The sequence below is a fragment of the Camelus dromedarius genome, chromosome 14 (genome assembly GCF_036321535.1).
Source record: "Camelus dromedarius isolate mCamDro1 chromosome 14, mCamDro1.pat, whole genome shotgun sequence".
In the NCBI taxonomy this organism is placed as follows: Eukaryota; Metazoa; Chordata; class Mammalia; order Artiodactyla; family Camelidae; genus Camelus; species Camelus dromedarius.
Genome location: NC_087449.1, coordinates 29,650,723 through 29,667,790, shown reverse-complemented (window position 1 = coordinate 29,667,790; position 17,068 = coordinate 29,650,723). Strand labels below are relative to the sequence as shown.

Sequence of the window (17,068 nt, the reverse complement as noted above, 5' to 3'; positions counted from 1 at the left end):
AGGGGGGAGGATGGAGAGAGAGAAGCTGAGAGAGAGAGAGAGAGAGGAGAATAGAGTGAAGGAAGGAAGGAAGGAGGAATAGCTGTGGATTTTGCTTGGTGAGGGTGGGCAGGTTCCAGGCCATGGCAAAAGTTTGGGAAGGAAACCCTGGTCTAGGGAAGGGGCAAAGTCACCTGGAGGAGAGACTGGAGAAGGGGCATGGCCTGCACAGAGCAGCACCGGTCACGGCAGGTTTCTGCTCCTGCACCTCTTCCCCAAGGTTGATCACTGGCAAGGCTGGACCGTTCCGGGGCCCACCAGCCCCATCGTTGATCACACCTACCCCACCCACACCCCTTCTCCTCTCTGTGGGTCATCTTTTGCATCCCTTGCACCTCTTTCAGAACTCAGCGGGAAACTCCGTGTCTTCATGCCCAGATATTCTAAGACGTAGCCCTTATTTTCTTGAAAATACACCTCAGGATGGAGTTGGAGGTGCCATGTGTAGGCTGATGCTGCCACTGTGGTAAAATACTAACAGCTAAGTAAGTTTGATCTCAGCAACAGTGACAAAGGGGAGAAGATGCTGACTGTGATGCCCGGGAACTGACAGTGCCAGTGCTGGGGTGATGGTGGTGGTGGGAGTGATGGCTGTCATGAGACGGTGCTGACCAGTCACCTGGTCATCCACGTCTATTAACTGAGCAACTATACTGAGACAGTCCTTGTCCTTACGTCGCAGGAGGCAGATGGAAAAGAAAACAGGCAGTTATCGTATGATTGGGGTTATAATTGAGACAATTCATACCAAACCTTTGGTGACAGGGCCTGGTTCAGAGTAACAGCAGGATTCATGCCGGTGGTTATGACTAGTAGTGTTTTTAACACACATTATCCGATCCAATCTTGACGGGTCAGACATTTTGAGATGGTGGCAACAGTGGGGCTGGGGACCTTGATGGAATCAATGCTGTTGTCAAGAGGCAGTGATCATGAAGAGAGAGATGATGATACAGGTGTTTATATGATGATAGCCAAAATGGGGCCAGGGATGGTAATTAAGAAAAACATTAAAAACAGCAGCCTACCATCAAACTTCTCTAAGATCCCCGGGGATGGCTTCATGCGTTTACACTTGTGGAAACTTCCTGGGCTCTAGATCCTGGTCCCAACCCCTGACCTCATCCCAAAGCTCTGACACGTGACAAGAAGGACTTCGTAATGTGGGGGACCCTCCCCTGCTGTAGCTTCTTTGGGGAGGAAGGGGCCGGCGGTACGACGGCTTGGCTACTTTCATGGCTGTCCCCAGAATAAACACACCAGCACAGGTATAAATGTGGCACAATTTCCTAAAGCTTATGATTATTTGTTTTTAATTCTCTCTTCCTTTATCCCTTCTCCTTTAAAAAAAAAATCTATTATCTAGTTCCACATTAGCAAAATCTCAAGGATTTTTCAAAACCTCCTAACTAGATTTGGCGCCAGTTCAGGACTTTGAAAAGGGGTGAATGAGAATAACAGTCAGGCAGAATTGGCTCCTGTCAGAGGGATGACGGGGTCTGAACACACTCCAGGGGAGGAGGGCAGCAGGGCTTCTCAGAGGCAGGCGTGTCTCTCTCTGGAGAGGCTACTCCTGTGGTCCAGATGGCGCCCGAACGGTAACAAGATACATTGGATGGAGTCGAAATCAAGCCAGAGGAGCAGAGGCTCAGGCGAACACGGAGCAAATCAGAGGAAATCACAAATGGAGAGATGTCACAGCAAAGGAAAAAATAGTCAGGAGGGCTTTGCCTGCTGCTCTGACAGCCGTTCTGCACAAAATGTTTTTCCTTTTCTTCTCTGGAAGAATGCAGATTTTACGTGCTTAGGCATTCATTGCCTCGCTCACTGCTTCATTCCTGATTCAGTTCTCAAGGCATACATTTCCTAATTAATTAACTTTTTTTCGGAATGCCCACTCTGAGCAAGGCACTGTGCCAATATGGTGAGGACCAAGATGCTGTCCCTTCTCTGAGCTGTAACAGTCAAGTTAGGGAAATGGGAGGATGTGGATTTGGGTCAGAGCATGAGGACAGTCAGGACAGGGGTACCACACTGAGGATTTTCACAGCACGTGTGCCATTTTCACTGCTGTGATGTCATTCATGGCACTGAAGCCAACTCCACTGTAAACCAAATGACCAGAAGGAGAATTCTGCTTTTATGTGACTGGAATGTGACTAGCTTTACCCATCTCTTGAATTTTTCTTTGTTGTAAAATTAGGGAAATATCCATCTCACGAGATTGAAGATTTCCCTAGGTAAGAGTTGAGGTACCAGCTTAATTAGCATGGCACCCGACACAGAGTAAGACCCCCATTAGCATCTGCTTATTTGGGTCAAATATTAAGTCAACAATTCAGTGGAGCATCTTTTCGGAATATGATGGTTTTGCAGCACGTATTTGATGGCATATAGGACAGTGTTATGCACTGCAGAACTGCAGAGGAGTAGAACCAGAAGAGGCACAGAAATCTCTAACCCAACTCAACCCTGTATTTTTTTTCAGATGAAGAAACTGAGGCCTTCAAGCTCTTCAAAATCATGATAATGTTAGTGGCAGAGATGGGATGACACTCCAACTCCTAGCCTAGTTCCTTTATTTCCCATCACAATTCCCCTCACAGGTGAACAGACTCAGAGGTGACAACAATAAGTCAGAGCAGAGAAAACTGGCTCACAATTTACAACAAGGAAACAGAGGCCCCAAGGAAAGCTCAGCTTGCTCCCGTGTGAAAAAGCGAGGAAAATGGCAACTTACAGAGCTCCGAGGGTCAAGCAAGGTGATGTCCACCAAAAAGACAAGACTTGGGAGACAGCCTGCAGGTTTGAAGTCAGAGGAAGTCTGAAAGAGCATTATCTATAATTGTCTCAGATTGATTGTCCAACCTATAAATAGTTTGTAACTCTGTCAGGATTTCACCTGCCCTCTCCTCTGGTCTCTCAGTATATTCCTCCCCGTCTCAGGCATTGGTACAAAATATTCCCTGTGATTTGACTTCCCTTCCCATCCTCATTCATCAGGAGAACGATAATACATCCCTAGAGACTCAGGTCTAGTCACCTGTTCCACGTCTTCCTCTAAGGCCCTCGGGATGGATGAGATGACCCTCCCCTGGGCATCCCACATGTCTGGTTATAACAGTTGACTGATTTCTCTTGTCTCTACTACAGACTATGACCTGGTGACACTAAGTCCCTTGCATGGGAAACTATACCTTACTCGTCTTTGTCTTCCTCATATTTAAATAGCCTGGTGGTTAGCACACAAAAGGAAACTAACCTGAATTGACAAATTAAATGAAAAAACAGAATGAATAGAAGGATGAACTTGTTTACACGAGAGAACAGAAAACTGAACAGAAAGAAACTTGGTGACAGCATGACTTACGAAGCAGAGGGGATGCTAGTGCAGATGGTGTTTTCAAATACTCAGCATGTATGTGTGTGCATGTGTGCGTGTGTGCGTGCAAACACCCACGCACTACGAGTGAGCAAGGCATTCGCCACTGTAAACTCCAGAAAGGATGTCATATCCACTGTCGTTTGACCTAATGAGATGTTGCAATCAGAGTAAATGGCTTTGGTTTCAATTTCAAAGAAACACTAGGGAGATGTCCCAGAAAAAAGGGTAAGAACAGGAATATGCTATTCTTCTAGCCCTTCTAATATCTAGATGGCATTTTCATCTGAACTCAAGTGTTTCCCATTAGCGAGATTTATCGCAGCTTAAGTGTGGGAGACAATCTCCAGCAGTCCTCTCGCCTGGAAGCCCAGCCAATACCTGGCTTTACACCCCCTCCCCCTTAGTTGCCAGCAGTTGGTGAAGTGATTGGACCCCACACTGTTCAGACTCTCAAACAGCATGTCCAAAGAATTTTTGATCTCCCCAAACCTGTTTTTAACTTGTCTTCTGACTTCTGTAAAGGCTACCAACTCAGGCCTAGATGTGCTAGTCCCAAGTACCAGCGACTCTCCACCCTCCCCTCTTCCACACCCTGACATCCACTCATGCATTAAGACACCCTGCCCTATCACTAGGACGTACCCCACGTCTGCCCGCCTCTCTGCACCTCCTCTGCAGCACCTCTTCTGCTTAGACTGCTGCCTGACAAGCTCCCCCTGAAGTTATCTCCCTCACAGCAGCCAGAGGGATATTTTTAAGATACCAGGTCAAGTTCACTCCCCTGATTAAAACCCTCCACTATCTTCCATTACACTTGGGATAAAATACGAATTCCCTACCATGGTCTGTACTGCCATCAATGCTGGGCTGTCACCTCCGTGCCTGGACTCATCCCCCACCACTCTCCCCTCCCCCACCGTGCTCTGGCCAGTGCTTTGCCCCATGGACCTCTGGAACATTGCTGTCCTATCTCTGAAGACCATGTAGCCAGGTCAAGAGTATGGCATATTTGCCAATCTCTCATACCGATCCCATAAGCAGAGACCCTCTTTACTTGCATCCTTGCTATGTCTAGTCTACAAAAGACACTTTTAATTAAAAGTCATCAATATCTCTTTGGTTCAAAGCGGGGTGGGTATAGTTCAGTGGTAGAGTGCATGCTTAGCATGTACGAGGTCCTGGGTTCAACCCCCAGGACCTCCATTAAAAGTAAAGTAGAATAAATAGATAAACCTAATGACCACCACCCCCGCCAAAAAAAAATAAATAAATAAAATTACTGTAATCTCTCTTTGGTTTGGTCGCAAGTGGATGAGACAGACCACTACCTGGTTTTGGTAGATTTACGAAGTCCCCAAATGTACAAGTTACTCTTGGTCCCTCTCTCTCCCACACCCTGACATCCAGTCATTCCAAGAAATGCTGCTTCTATCTCTAGCAAGTTGCCCAAACAGTCCATTCTGGTTTAAAGAGGAAGGGATGGGTAAGATAGCAATATTAAGACTCATCCTGGGGCTGGGGGTATAGCTCAGTAGCAGAGCGTGTGCTTGGAGTGCATTAAGTCCTGGGTTCAATTCCCAGTGCCTCCATTAAGGGGGGAAAAACAACCTCATCCCTTCTTGGTCAGGCAGGGGTCAACCAGGACAATAATCATAACAGCTGATGCTTAGATGGAAGGTCCTCTGTATGTACCAGAAACTATTCTAAAGTGCTTTTGATATTAACTCACTGAATTATCATGACAAATGTGGGAGCTATTGCTATCCTCATTTTCAGAGGAGGAAACTAAGACACAGAAGGAACAATGAACTTGCCTGATGTCACACAGCTGGGAATTTCACCAAAGTGACTTAGCTTTGAAGGACGTGCTCTTAAACATTATGTTATGGAGGGAGAACAGAAAGGGTCAGACCACCTGAATTTTATGATGAGAATGAGAGGTAAGGGTTCTGGAAGGAACAGTCACAGTGGGCAGCTCAGAAGCCCACCCTTACCAAGTCCACTCAAATCCTTCCTGGAGGACCGCAGCTAGATCACGCCGCACCTGTTGTCCCTATAATGATGATGGGCGGTGGGTGGGGTGAAGGAAGGGGGCTAGAACTTCAGAGGTGACCTTGGAAACAAGAAAAAAAACAGTATAGAGACAGACTATAAGATTAAAAATACAGAAAAGGGGGGAAAATAGAGTGTCGAGCTGGTGGCATGCAATGGTGGGAAAGAGGAAAAAAATCCTCAAGATAAGGCAGCTGCTAACCTGCTGGAAAGAAACATAATGACACGCTGATAGAACTCTGCTATAGGTAGAAAAATGGGCGGTGGAGAGGGGAAGAAAGTGTTGTAAAAAGTGAGAGCGAACGTCACCTTCACAGGGGCCCTTCTTGATGTACAAGACGAGAAGCAAGGGCTTCACCCTACATCATCAGACTTGACTTCCCTCCCCACCTCAGCATCTCAGCCTCAATCTTCTCATCCATCAAATGGAGAAAATAAGGGTTGGCATGTTAATTAAACCAGATAAACTCAGGGGAGCACTGGAATCCACCGGGGGAACTCTGTGAATCTCCCTGTATCTATAAATACATGCAAGACTGACCAAAGCAGATCTACAGGAGTGGGGGCCCAGGGAGCTGCTTTTAAAAGTGTCACCAGTGACCGACAGGCAGTGCAGTCTTTGGGAACTGCGGAACTCGATACAGTTTGCCAAGCAATGCACCCACTCCCTGGTCTCCAGCAAGCACTCTGCAAATACTGATTTCTCGCCTCCTTTCAAAGTCACTGCAAAAGCAGAACTTACAAGCTTCGAGGCTGGGACTGTCACCAATCTCTATTTTCTTATTCTCCATGACCAGCCATTTAATTCTCCTTTTTTCCAACTGGGGTTTAAAAAGTTCATGATTCTTCTGCAACTACTAATTAACAGCAGTTTTTAGCAGGGAGAAAGAGGGAGCCTCAACATGATGATTTATCCAGAAAAGCTGAACTCCTGTACCAGGACAGAGGGTCAGCATCAGCAGGTATGTATGGGGAAACTGTGTATGAGAGCTCTGCTCAGTAGAGAGGCTGCAGTTAAGGTTCTGTGAATGTTAACGATCCACATTAGAGGAACAATGACAGACTCACAGCAGCAGCAGACAGATACCCCTGAATCACACTTCTTACCATGTCACGGCTCTCCAAGTAATCTGGTGTGCACCCACGGGAGGGGCAGGCATGCATCGGGGCCCCTGTATCTTGGGGGCAGGACTGTCTTCACATCAGCACAGGCAGCACTATTGGCAAAGAGTTTCAGGAACAAAACGGATAGGTACCTCACGCCTTCTGTTTGCAATTTCACCGTGTTCTGGTCTCAGAGACAGCTTGGCTCAGCGGGAGGAGAACCCACTGTGTTTGGGAAGGGGAACCTACATCCTGGCCTGCCCCAGATGGCTCCTTTCACACCTATTGTCCTGACGCAATTATTAATAGGGAACCCCTCCTCCTTCACTTTCGAAAGTGACCCAGTTTGGATGATAAAGTAGGTCATCCTGGCTTTAGGGTCAGAGATAACTGGACTGGATTCTTAGGGACGCTTCTTCTGGCTGTGCTGATTTAACTTCTCTGATCTTCAATAGCCTTTACGGCAGAGAAGAGACCTACGTCCCAAGGTTATTCGGAAGAGCCTTGACATATAGCATTAAGTGCCTACCACAGTCCCTTGCTTGGTGGACGTTCAACATTTAGTAGTAATAACTGTTTGTTATCCTCACCCCACGGCCACGGCACTCCCCTGCAGGTTCAGCCCCACCCCGGTGAAACCTGATCTGGGTGACACAACCGCTTGGGCTGGGACAACTGAAGGCACTCAAGCCCCCTGCCGTATATACCTGTTTCCCTCCCACCAGGACACTAGAAGCACCCTAGTGGTCGGGCCAGGTCTTTCTCGTCTCCCTGTCTCTTAAAACACCTGGTCCAGCCCACTGTCCATGCGCCAGCTCGTAATAATAACAACGGCTAGCATTTACTGAGTATTTACTATATGCCAGGTGCTGTTCTAAATGTTTAATGTGTTACTTTATTCAAGTCTTTAAACCAAAGGCATTATTCTCATTTGACAAGCGAACACCCTGAGGCTCAGAGAGGTTTAAACCCACCTGAGGCGGCACAGCTGATAATCGAGGGAGAAAATCTTCAAGTCCAAGTAGCTGGTCTGTAAGGCTCACACTCTGAACTGCAATCCCACGTTGCCTACCAAGTACTGGGCTCTGCCAACACCCCTGCTGTCATCTGTCCTTCCGGCTCTCAGAATAACTCTAGTAGTACCTTCCGACTATGACTAATCTGGGTCGCCCCACTGCCTCCTACTTGTCTTTTCAGCTTTTCTAACACTTTTGTTAACTAGTCCCCCATGTTAATTTCCCTTTATGAAACGGCCTGATGTGGGCTTTCTTTTCCTGACTCCATCCTGATGGATACACATAGAGAATTCCATGAGCTACGTAATGGTCTCCCCACCTGCCAGCTACCTGCCACAGGCCACTGGAGAGATGCTGAAAAATACAACTCCAACGGTGTCATTCCACCAGCTGGAAGCAACAGGGGCTTCTTAACAAACCCCCGCTTCTCAGCCTCCCATTTCAGGCCCTTCACTCCCTGGGGCCGCTTCCCTTGTCATCCTTCTCTCCTTTCCCACCAGCGCATCCCGTGATCCTGCCCTCCCAGATTGCTCATCAGCCCCCGGGATACGTGAGGCTTTCCCACATTTCAGTGCCTTTAAACATTCAGGTCTCTCTTCCTGAATCCTGCTCTACCCTTCCTCCAGTGCCAAACTCCCACCATCTTTCAAGACCATACCCAAACCCTGTCCCCTGAGAGAAGATCTCACCAAACTCCCTCAGGGCAAAGTCTACTGCCCCTCCACTATGCTCCCGTAGCATCTTGTACACAGCCTCTCACAGCCTGGACTATGGTGGTTGTAATTATTTTTATATGTCTGTCGTCTTCTTAAGACCATTAAGCAGCTGGTTTTATTTACATCGCTAGTGAATAGAACACTGTCTGGCAGGTAGGAGTTTCTTAGTAAATATTTGCTGAATGGATGAAAGAATAAATAAATGAATAAGAATTGTAAGGCAATTAAAAAAAAAAAAAAAAGGAGAAGGGCTTTGCAGCAACTGGAGCTCTGGGATGACAAAAGTAATGAAGGTCTGTCACTGCAGGCATCCCAGCCGAAGGCAGAGTCAGGAATGTTCATCTGCACTTACCACAGACCTTGAGGGGTGCTTGCGTTGGTGGGAAGGCTAAACACTAAATTAGATAGCCTGTTTTTTGTTTTTAAAGGAGAAGTGATTTTTTATCAACCACCTCTTTTGGGGTAGGGTAATTAGGTTTTTACTTCTTTATTTAAACAGAGGTACTGGGGATTGAACCAAAAAAAATTTTTTTTTCTTAATGGAGGTACTGGGGATTGGACCCAGGACCTTGTGTGTGCTAAGCATGTATAGAAAGCTTCTTTGAAGCTTCCTATGAACACTGAGTCTGGAAGCTTAGGGCTCTATCCCGGGAAACTTCCTGTTAAGCACCGCTAAAAGAAACTCCGTCCAAGAAACCTCAAAGAGGTAAGCGTCTCCTTCACTTGTGGGGATGCGTGGATGCAGACTCCCTTCCCCGACTTCGCCTCTCATGCGACGTCGTGATAATCATCATTTCTCTACAATGTGGTGCTTAATGAGGAAGTGAAACTGACAAGTGTGCAGACTAGATTTAATCCAATTATGCAACATCTTGGTCCAGATTTCAAACTGCAGGAAAAAACCAACTGCTAAATTGTGAATGAAAATTTATTTGCCATGAAAGGTGGGGGCTGGTGGTGTAGGGAACAGTCGTCCAGAGAATTCTCTCCATCCTTCACAATAATGGATCGACTCCTCCTACACGTGCTGCGGGGAAACGGAAGTGAGTCTAGGGCAAGGAAAACCAACCTGATCCTGATGGCTGGGGGGCAGGGGTCTCCTACAAACACACAAAGGAGTCGGAAGGGGTGCAGGGCAGGGTGGCAAAATGAGAAGCTTTCTGATCTTCAGAGGTGGGGAGCTTCCACTGAGATCTGTTCTCTGGGATTCAAAAATCTCTTTTCAGCCTCAGGATGAAGAAAGCAGGATGCCGGGCAGGGTGAGGGTTTGGGAATGACTGAGGCACGGCCAGGCCCTCACAAAACACAGTTTAGAAAAGAGAGAGGTGTTCACAGCCAGCCATGAGCATCAGGCCTCGCGAGCTCTAAGTGCTGGTTAGAGACTCAAAACCAGTGAGGAATGAATGGGAGATGGGAACTGAAGCCTGAGTATTGACTCCAGCTAGGTGAGGGTAAGGAGCTGGAGGACTCTTGTGTTTTCTTTCATCCCAAAGGCAGTATGTTTTAGTGGAAATTGTGTGGGTGCCTGAGTTAGGACAACGTAGGGTTCAAATTCTGGCTTTGTGACATGGGTGAGTTATGAGACCTCTGGAAGACTCAGTCCCCCTGTACGTGTCACCTACCTCCCAGGGCTGTGATAACCGAAGGAGATACGCCAAGACCGGGGCCTAGGCTGTCCGTGGCCCCCAGCAGATGCCCTGCGGGGTCTGCCTGCCTTTACCATCATTAAGTTTCCCTTAGTGTCTCAGCATCATAAAACCAAGGAAGAAACTGAATGGAGGCCTGGACTTCAAATCTGATCCTCAGGCTGTTTATCAGTTTCTCCCAGCGGGGCTCCTTTTCAGGATAACAGACAGACCTACAGCCCTGATTTCACTCTCTGCGGAAGGAAACAAAGAAGGAACAATTTTCTAAGCACCTACTTTGTGTCCAAGGTTTGCTCAGGGAGATGAGTTGATTACAGTACTTGGTAAACACCTTCCCACCGGAGCACTAACTTCACAGGGAAGGCTACAACTTACTAGGGGGGACAACTTCAGAGTGGGCAACTTCAAAGTCAGGTGATAAAGAGGCGGACAGGAATGGGGCCCCCAGGGCCCGTGGTTTGGCAGCTGAGCTACTGGGAGCAAGACGACGAGGTAAGAGCACGGGGCAAATGGAATGCCAGAGGAATGTGTGACTCTGAGGTCCACTGTTGTAGTCACCTTCACAATAGCGGGATCCCTTAGAGAACCATGCATCTGCTCTTAAATACTCCTAGGGGCAGAGAACTCACCACTCTGAGAGGCTGTCCTTTCCTCTGAAAACTAGCTCGGATGGTCTGGAATTCCTTTCCTATATCGAGCATAGATTTGCCTCTCTCCTGTCATTAAACTTCAGCCTTTCTCTTAATCATAGGCCGACCCCCAACATAAGCAGAGGCAATTCATACACACCAACCCTCAGTCTTCACTGACTTGGTGTCTCATAAAGGCGACCTGTCATCAGCACAGAAAATGCTTTCACGTTGCCTCATGAGTCCCATGAAAGCCCTGAGAGGTGAGGAGCTGATGGAGCCCAGGAAAATGAGTCTCAGAAAGTCAAAGTGATTGACAAAGCGAGGAAAGAATCCCAGGGAGGTCTAATCACTCCCTTCAATTTGAGTCCACGTTTCATCAAAAGGGAATTTATGTTAAGCCCAACGTATCCATTTGACAACCTGTGTCCTGCCTATTGACCACTCTGCCCAACTTTTCAGAATTCCTCCTTTAAAGGCCAAAAAAAGTTTGGCTCCAATTCACTGACTGGTTATTACTAATAATCAGAAAGTCTTTTATGCCTAATACAACTACATAAAAGGCTTTTATACTGTGCAATTATAAGCTGAAGGATAAAAGATCTCTTCCAGCCGTAAGACTATCACCCGAGGGAGTGAGCAGGGGGGAGGAGAAAGCGCCGAGTGTTCGCCTTGCAAAAATGGTGTGAATCCTACCAAGATTTAGGTCCATGTCATTGGAATAGGTGACCTTCATGGTGAGGCTCAACCAAGTTTGGTGTTGTGGGGCTTAAAAGGGTCTGAAATGGCCCCTTTGGCAGCCTGCTAAGGCCCCTCTGTAACTAGAAGCCTCCCTTCTCTCGGACACCTGTGGGAGCCCCAGACTCCCCAGAAGCTGCCTAACATGCACTCCTTTGGTTGTCTTTGGTTCGTCTGTCTGAGGAAGGAGCAGGTAGTGAGGGAGCCAACAGTGACAAGGACAACACGGCAGAGGTTTTCAGAGCACCTAGAGGTATCCCAGGGAAGGTGGATTCAGCAGAGACGCAGGGCTATGGGGAGAAGCCTGGGGCACAGGAAGGAGCAGGGAGGGCGCGGGGGACGTAGAGTACCTCCGAGAGGTCAGGCAAGTGGAACCAACTTTCCCATTCGGAGACTACTGTCTCCTCAAAGTCATCTCACAAGTTAAATCTGACAAGCCCTCTTGGTAGATGAGATCATTGAGACTCAGAGAGGCAGGGAAACGTCTCAGAAGTCCCCCGGGCGGCAAGGACAGGAGCTGAGACTCCAGCTGCATCACTGGCCTCTCACTGGAGACACTGCTGTTCACTTACTGCCTCTCTTAGGCTTCTAGAGATACCGAGAGAGCTCATAAAAAAGCCATCATCACCAACAGATGCTTCCAGGACTTTATGGGAACAGGGGGTTGGGAGCCACTGGGGCCCATTCAGGCAGCCCGGATATTTTTCCAAGCAAAACCTTTGGGTATGGACTCAAGGACTATTTAGAGTCAGGGCAACAGGGAATTCCCATTAAAAGAAAGAACCAAGGACTTTCATAAATCCCTGCCCCAGGGTAGAGTGATTCATGAACTATTCCCAGAGCGGCTGTTGTGCCAGGCCACTATGAACCAAGCCCAGGACTTGCTTCTGGTCATACAAGGACCTCAGGAAGCTTCTGGAAGTAGTGAGGAAGAAGAATTCCAATTCTGTGTGGTCAGGGCTCTTCATGGAGGAGTGACAGCTATGAAGGCACAAAGGCACGGGTGATGTGCTGACACTGTTTGAAGAAGTAAAGAAAGTCTCCCCAAAACACAAAGCTTGCAGCTACGCCAGGGTGCTGGGGGAGGGCTGCAGAGAGCGTGGGGGAGGGTGCGACTCCTCCAGGAAACGGCAGATTCAGCCAAGCTGGATGGCGAGGAGGAGGTAGGTTAGAGATACAGCTGAGGCTGGGATTCGAGGGCTCTGTGTACCAGGCTGAGTCTGGATTTTTTTTTTCCGGAGCTATTAAGCATGGAGATGGTGCGGCCAGACTGGTTAATAAATTTGCCAAAACCAAGGTGGCAAATGGAGCATGTTTCCTCACGTATCTAAACCTGTTAGGGGCAAGTGAGACAATTTAGGCACAAATTGAATTGGAGGGAGCTGTGTGATGGGGGCTGGACCAGACTGAAACGTGAAGAGGCGGCTCGCGTCTCAGTGACAAGGAGGGTTGATTAAATGCAAAGGCCTCAGGGAGAAAAACTGCTTTTTCCCTGAGCAGCACGACACTGCCTGCCTTTTACTCTGTTTCCAGACTCGAGGCTTTTAAAAGGGGCTGGCATTCCACTATGTTTTGTCACTAAAACTAACAGGCGTTGGGTTTGGCAAGCAGTCTTGAGGGGAGTTGCAGGGGTTCCAAGATATTGGCCAAGTAGGGTCGAGAAAGAGACACGGAACAGAAAGAAAGCCCACTAGGAAAGGAGGAGCGGGGGCAGGAGGAGGGGGAGAACGGATGGGGGAGACTCCCAGCTGGGAGAACGCAGAAGCTCAGGTCGGGACGGGCATCAGGAGCTAGTCTTGCCCCTCCACCCATTCTGTGTTTGAACCCACCACGCCCCGCTAGTCGTTCTGACAGGTGGTCTTCAGGCTCTGCTTGTACAGCTCCAGGGACGGGGAGCTCACTCTCTGAGATGCCAGATTTTCCACCCTTGAGCCCCTCTGACCGTCAGCGGGTCACCCTCACTTTGTGCCAGATTGGCTTTCTGGCAGTGCCACCCACTCTGGGGGCCAGGAGCTGGCTAATCCAGAGCAGAATAACCCCTCTTCCATATAGTGGCTCTGGGGATGCCCGTCTCCATGTTTCTAGTTTTTCTCTTCTCCAGGCCAAACGCTTCCAGGTCCTCCAGCTGTTCCTTATGGGATGGGGTTTCAAAGCCTGTTATTAATCTCATCTTGTAACGTGTAGGACTGTCTTCATGTCTCTCCTAGTCTGGGGGCTGGAACTGATAAGAAGGTTCCAGAAATGGTGCTTCAGCCTCACGACAGTTCTGTTCAGGTGAAAGCTGGGATTCCTGAGGGTCAGCATGACTCCAAAGCCCGTGCTCTTTCCACCCATGACTGAGTGAGACCAACAGTGTCTAGACACCTTACTTCTTTTTACATGAGCTGCGGCAAACTCCAGGTCCCCCTGCTGGCTCTCTGGGCTGCCTGAATTACGTGTAGAAGGTGCCTTAGGAGGGCCAACTAAAGGTCCTAAACATGTTCTGAGCCCAGCAGTGGCACAGAGCTGAGGATTTTCCTTCGTGTCCCAGATTTCCAGGAGTCCCGCCAGCAGGTGGGCTCCAGGTGCAGGCAACCCTCTGGGTCCTCTCCAAGCCCACCACGCATGGCCTTTTGCACAGCACTCCGGCCATGGGCTGGACCCTCACACACTCCAAAGGCTATGGCCAGCCTTTTTAAAAATCCCTCTGAAGCTTCTCAACCACTTTCAAATCGGCTGGACAACTCTCTCCCCAGAACCAAGACACTGCCCACTGCTGGACCAAGTATCATCAAGCCTTGGCTAGAGACTTTTCTCATAGAACACCTGAGACTCTGAGTCCCTTGGACATAGTTCCATGCGTTCCCACTCCTGGGGCCAAGATCTTCACTCCAGACTGGCACCCCCCTCCTCAGCCCCATCATTTCTGCCTCATGGCTCCTTCCCCCCGACCCACTGAAGAGTCCTCAGCAAAGCTATCTGGGTTGTGACACTTATCCAGAAGGGTGATTCCCTTCTTCAGATGGTAGGCATCGCCTCGGTACAAGCCCTGGTCACAGGAACCTGGCAGAAGAGAGGAGACGTACTTACACTTACAGGTTGACTTTTTGGCACGTCATAGATACCTTCTTTCTTTTGGCTGGTGGGAACCTATGAAAAAGATCAAATTCGACACAGTCAGCATACTCCACTTTTGGTATTCCACTTTCAAAGAACAAAGCAAACAGGCTTGACTCCAATGGCGAAGTACATGTGAATGCAGCCCCTGAGGTCCAAGGGACCCGACTTTCAGCAGAAGGGGCTGCTGGGACTAGGAAGCGAAATGCAGAGAACTTGGAGGTCACATGGCAGGAAAAAAATCATCCTCAACTCACCAAAGACTAAAAGGAGGCCGGGGGAGGTGCTAGGAGTTGCCCAGAGTGATTCAAAACAGTTTGCAGCTGAGCTCAAACTACTCCCCACTGACTGAGATACAGGCTCCTCAAAATACAGCAAAAATCAAGGTCACAGTACAAAGTACAGCTTCGGGTGGGGTCACATACAAGCCATCAGACAAGCACCCAAGGTTTTTATTCAAGAAAAGGGCCCATCGATGGCATGAAAGTCATGAGACTAGAATCTGGAAAACCTGATTTTTTTTTTAAGCCCTTATCTGTAACTTCTTCCCTTTTTTCCTTCTCTTCCTCATCCATCTGGTCTTATCGGGCCACGTGGTAACTGTCACACCCTAAGCGGGTCACTTAGCTCCTCCGGGTTCACTATCATAAAACGGGAGCTACTGACTCTGCTGCTCACTCAGGTTATTGGGAGGACGGACGAGAAAAGAGAGTAAATAACCACAGACTATTAGGCAGCAGCATCCTGGGAAGTGTCAAAATGAGAACTTCTTTCACCGTTGATACATTTATGTAAACATGTATAAGACTATGTTTGATCACGTGAGGAACAGTGGCTGCCTGGAATACTTTTCAGATGAGTCCGTCAGGGCCCCTTGTTTCTGAAACATCCCAGATGGAAAGCAATCACTAGCTCTTTCCTAGCACAGCTCAAATCACACCTCCAGGGGAAGGAGCGGCCAACAGTGGTCTTCCAGCCATGTGATAACCTGTCTCCTTCCAGCAGATGGGGAGCCCCTAAAAAGCAGGCACAGTGCCTGACATCCAGTAAGCATTCCGTGGGTGTCTGCTGGGTAAGGCTGCCACCCAGAATTGTAGGAAATAGGGAGGGAAAAAAGAATCTTTTAGGCTGAGACCTGCTAACCATACCTTTCTTCTTAGAGGAGTGAAAATTTGGGCTTATTCCTTGAGTCCCTTTGTCACTTTTGCTCTCATTGAACTTCAAATCCTGATAATAATCCTAAGAAGTTGGTATTATAACCTCCACTTTAAATAGTAGAGACTGAGGCTCAGAGATGTTAGGGAAACTTGCCCAAAGCTTCAAAGCTGGTAACTGATTAGATTCAAACGTCGCTCTTTCTGGCTACCGAGTAAGACATGTATCACAAACATGTATCACTGCCAGGCCACTTTCTATGTGCCAGGCTCTGTTATAAACATTTGTGTTTATGGATATTCTCATGTCATCCTTGGGACAAGTCTATCACGGGAGGACAACAGTTGTCCTCATGCTGCAGAGAACGGAAAGGAAGCCTGGAGGGGCTCCTGCAGTCTGTGAGTAGGGAGCCAGAAGCTTCAACCTGGGCAGTCTGCCTGTGAGCTGCTGCATCAGACAGACAGCACAGCTCAGCCCTGGTCCCATCCTTCCCACAGCTGTTTCAGGGCCTCTTTTTCCTCTGACCTCACATTCCACACTCCCAGAAGCTCGTGCACATCCTTGCAGAAAACAGGACTAGGAGTGAGCACGGCCGTGCCGAAGATGCACTTTCAGAGCTGCTCTTGCAAACCTTAGTTTGCAGGGAGCCCGCGAAGGATGTAATTTCTTTGCTCCTGGTAACTGAGCTCTGTCTAAAAGGAGTCCTCCAGGAATACCTACGGAGTCCTTGTTAACGAGGGCCAATAAATTACCAGCCCTCACTTTTATTTTCACGAGCTCCCCCGTCCCTGAGCAAAGCGAACAGCGTTTTTTCTGTTCCCTGTAATTCACCGCTCACTATGAGCACTTAACAAGTTGAACCGCAGCTGACTCTCAATTATGCCTGCAAATGGAGGAGAAGCAGTGGGATGGAGAAACCCAAACTGTGCATAATTGAAAACGCTTTTCTGCTGGGCTGTCCCATGGGTAAGGTATCAATCTGCCTGTCTGTCCTTTAAGATTTACTTCAGCCGGCACATCTCCTTGGGAGCCTTGCCTGACTCCCCAGGACTGACATGAGCCTTCCTTGGCACTCTTGTAACCTCTGGTGCATCGTTTCATTAAGAAATAAAAGTTAGCAAGAACCTATTAAGTGTCATGCACTGAGCTTTGACGAGGACAATGATGGCGAACAAGGCAGATACAGCCCCGGATTTATCAGAGCTCCTTGTCTTGCTGGGGGACATGGAAAAGTAATCAGGCTACTGAAGGAGGCTATAAAGTGTGTTTTATCTTCTAAGGGAGCTGTCAAAGCACATTGCAGCTTTCCATTCACTCTGTATTCCAACCCATAAGCTTGCTAAGGGCAGAACAGATATTTTATTATCCTTGTTTCCCCATCTGTAAATACTGGTTAAATAGGAAACTTCTAAGCATCAAACATATTCCGCGTGTGTGCTGAGAACACCAGCAGAAGTGCTAAAAGGATAAAAACCAGAAAGTGCCTTGCCCC

At 48.2% G+C, this 17,068-nt stretch overlaps 1 protein-coding gene across 4 annotated transcripts in view; it reads right to left on the bottom strand.

Moving 5' to 3' along the window:
* Window positions 1-17,068, bottom strand: part of DAB1 (DAB adaptor protein 1) — a 1,070,346-nt gene that overhangs the window by 40,216 nt on the left and 1,013,062 nt on the right. For all 4 annotated transcript variants that reach the window (XM_064493538.1, XM_064493539.1, XM_064493537.1 and 1 more), the window contains one exon: window positions 14,395-14,454. In XM_064493538.1, coding sequence (XP_064349608.1) covers window positions 14,395-14,454 — 60 coding nt within the window. The remainder of the gene's footprint in view (window positions 1-14,394; window positions 14,455-17,068) is intronic.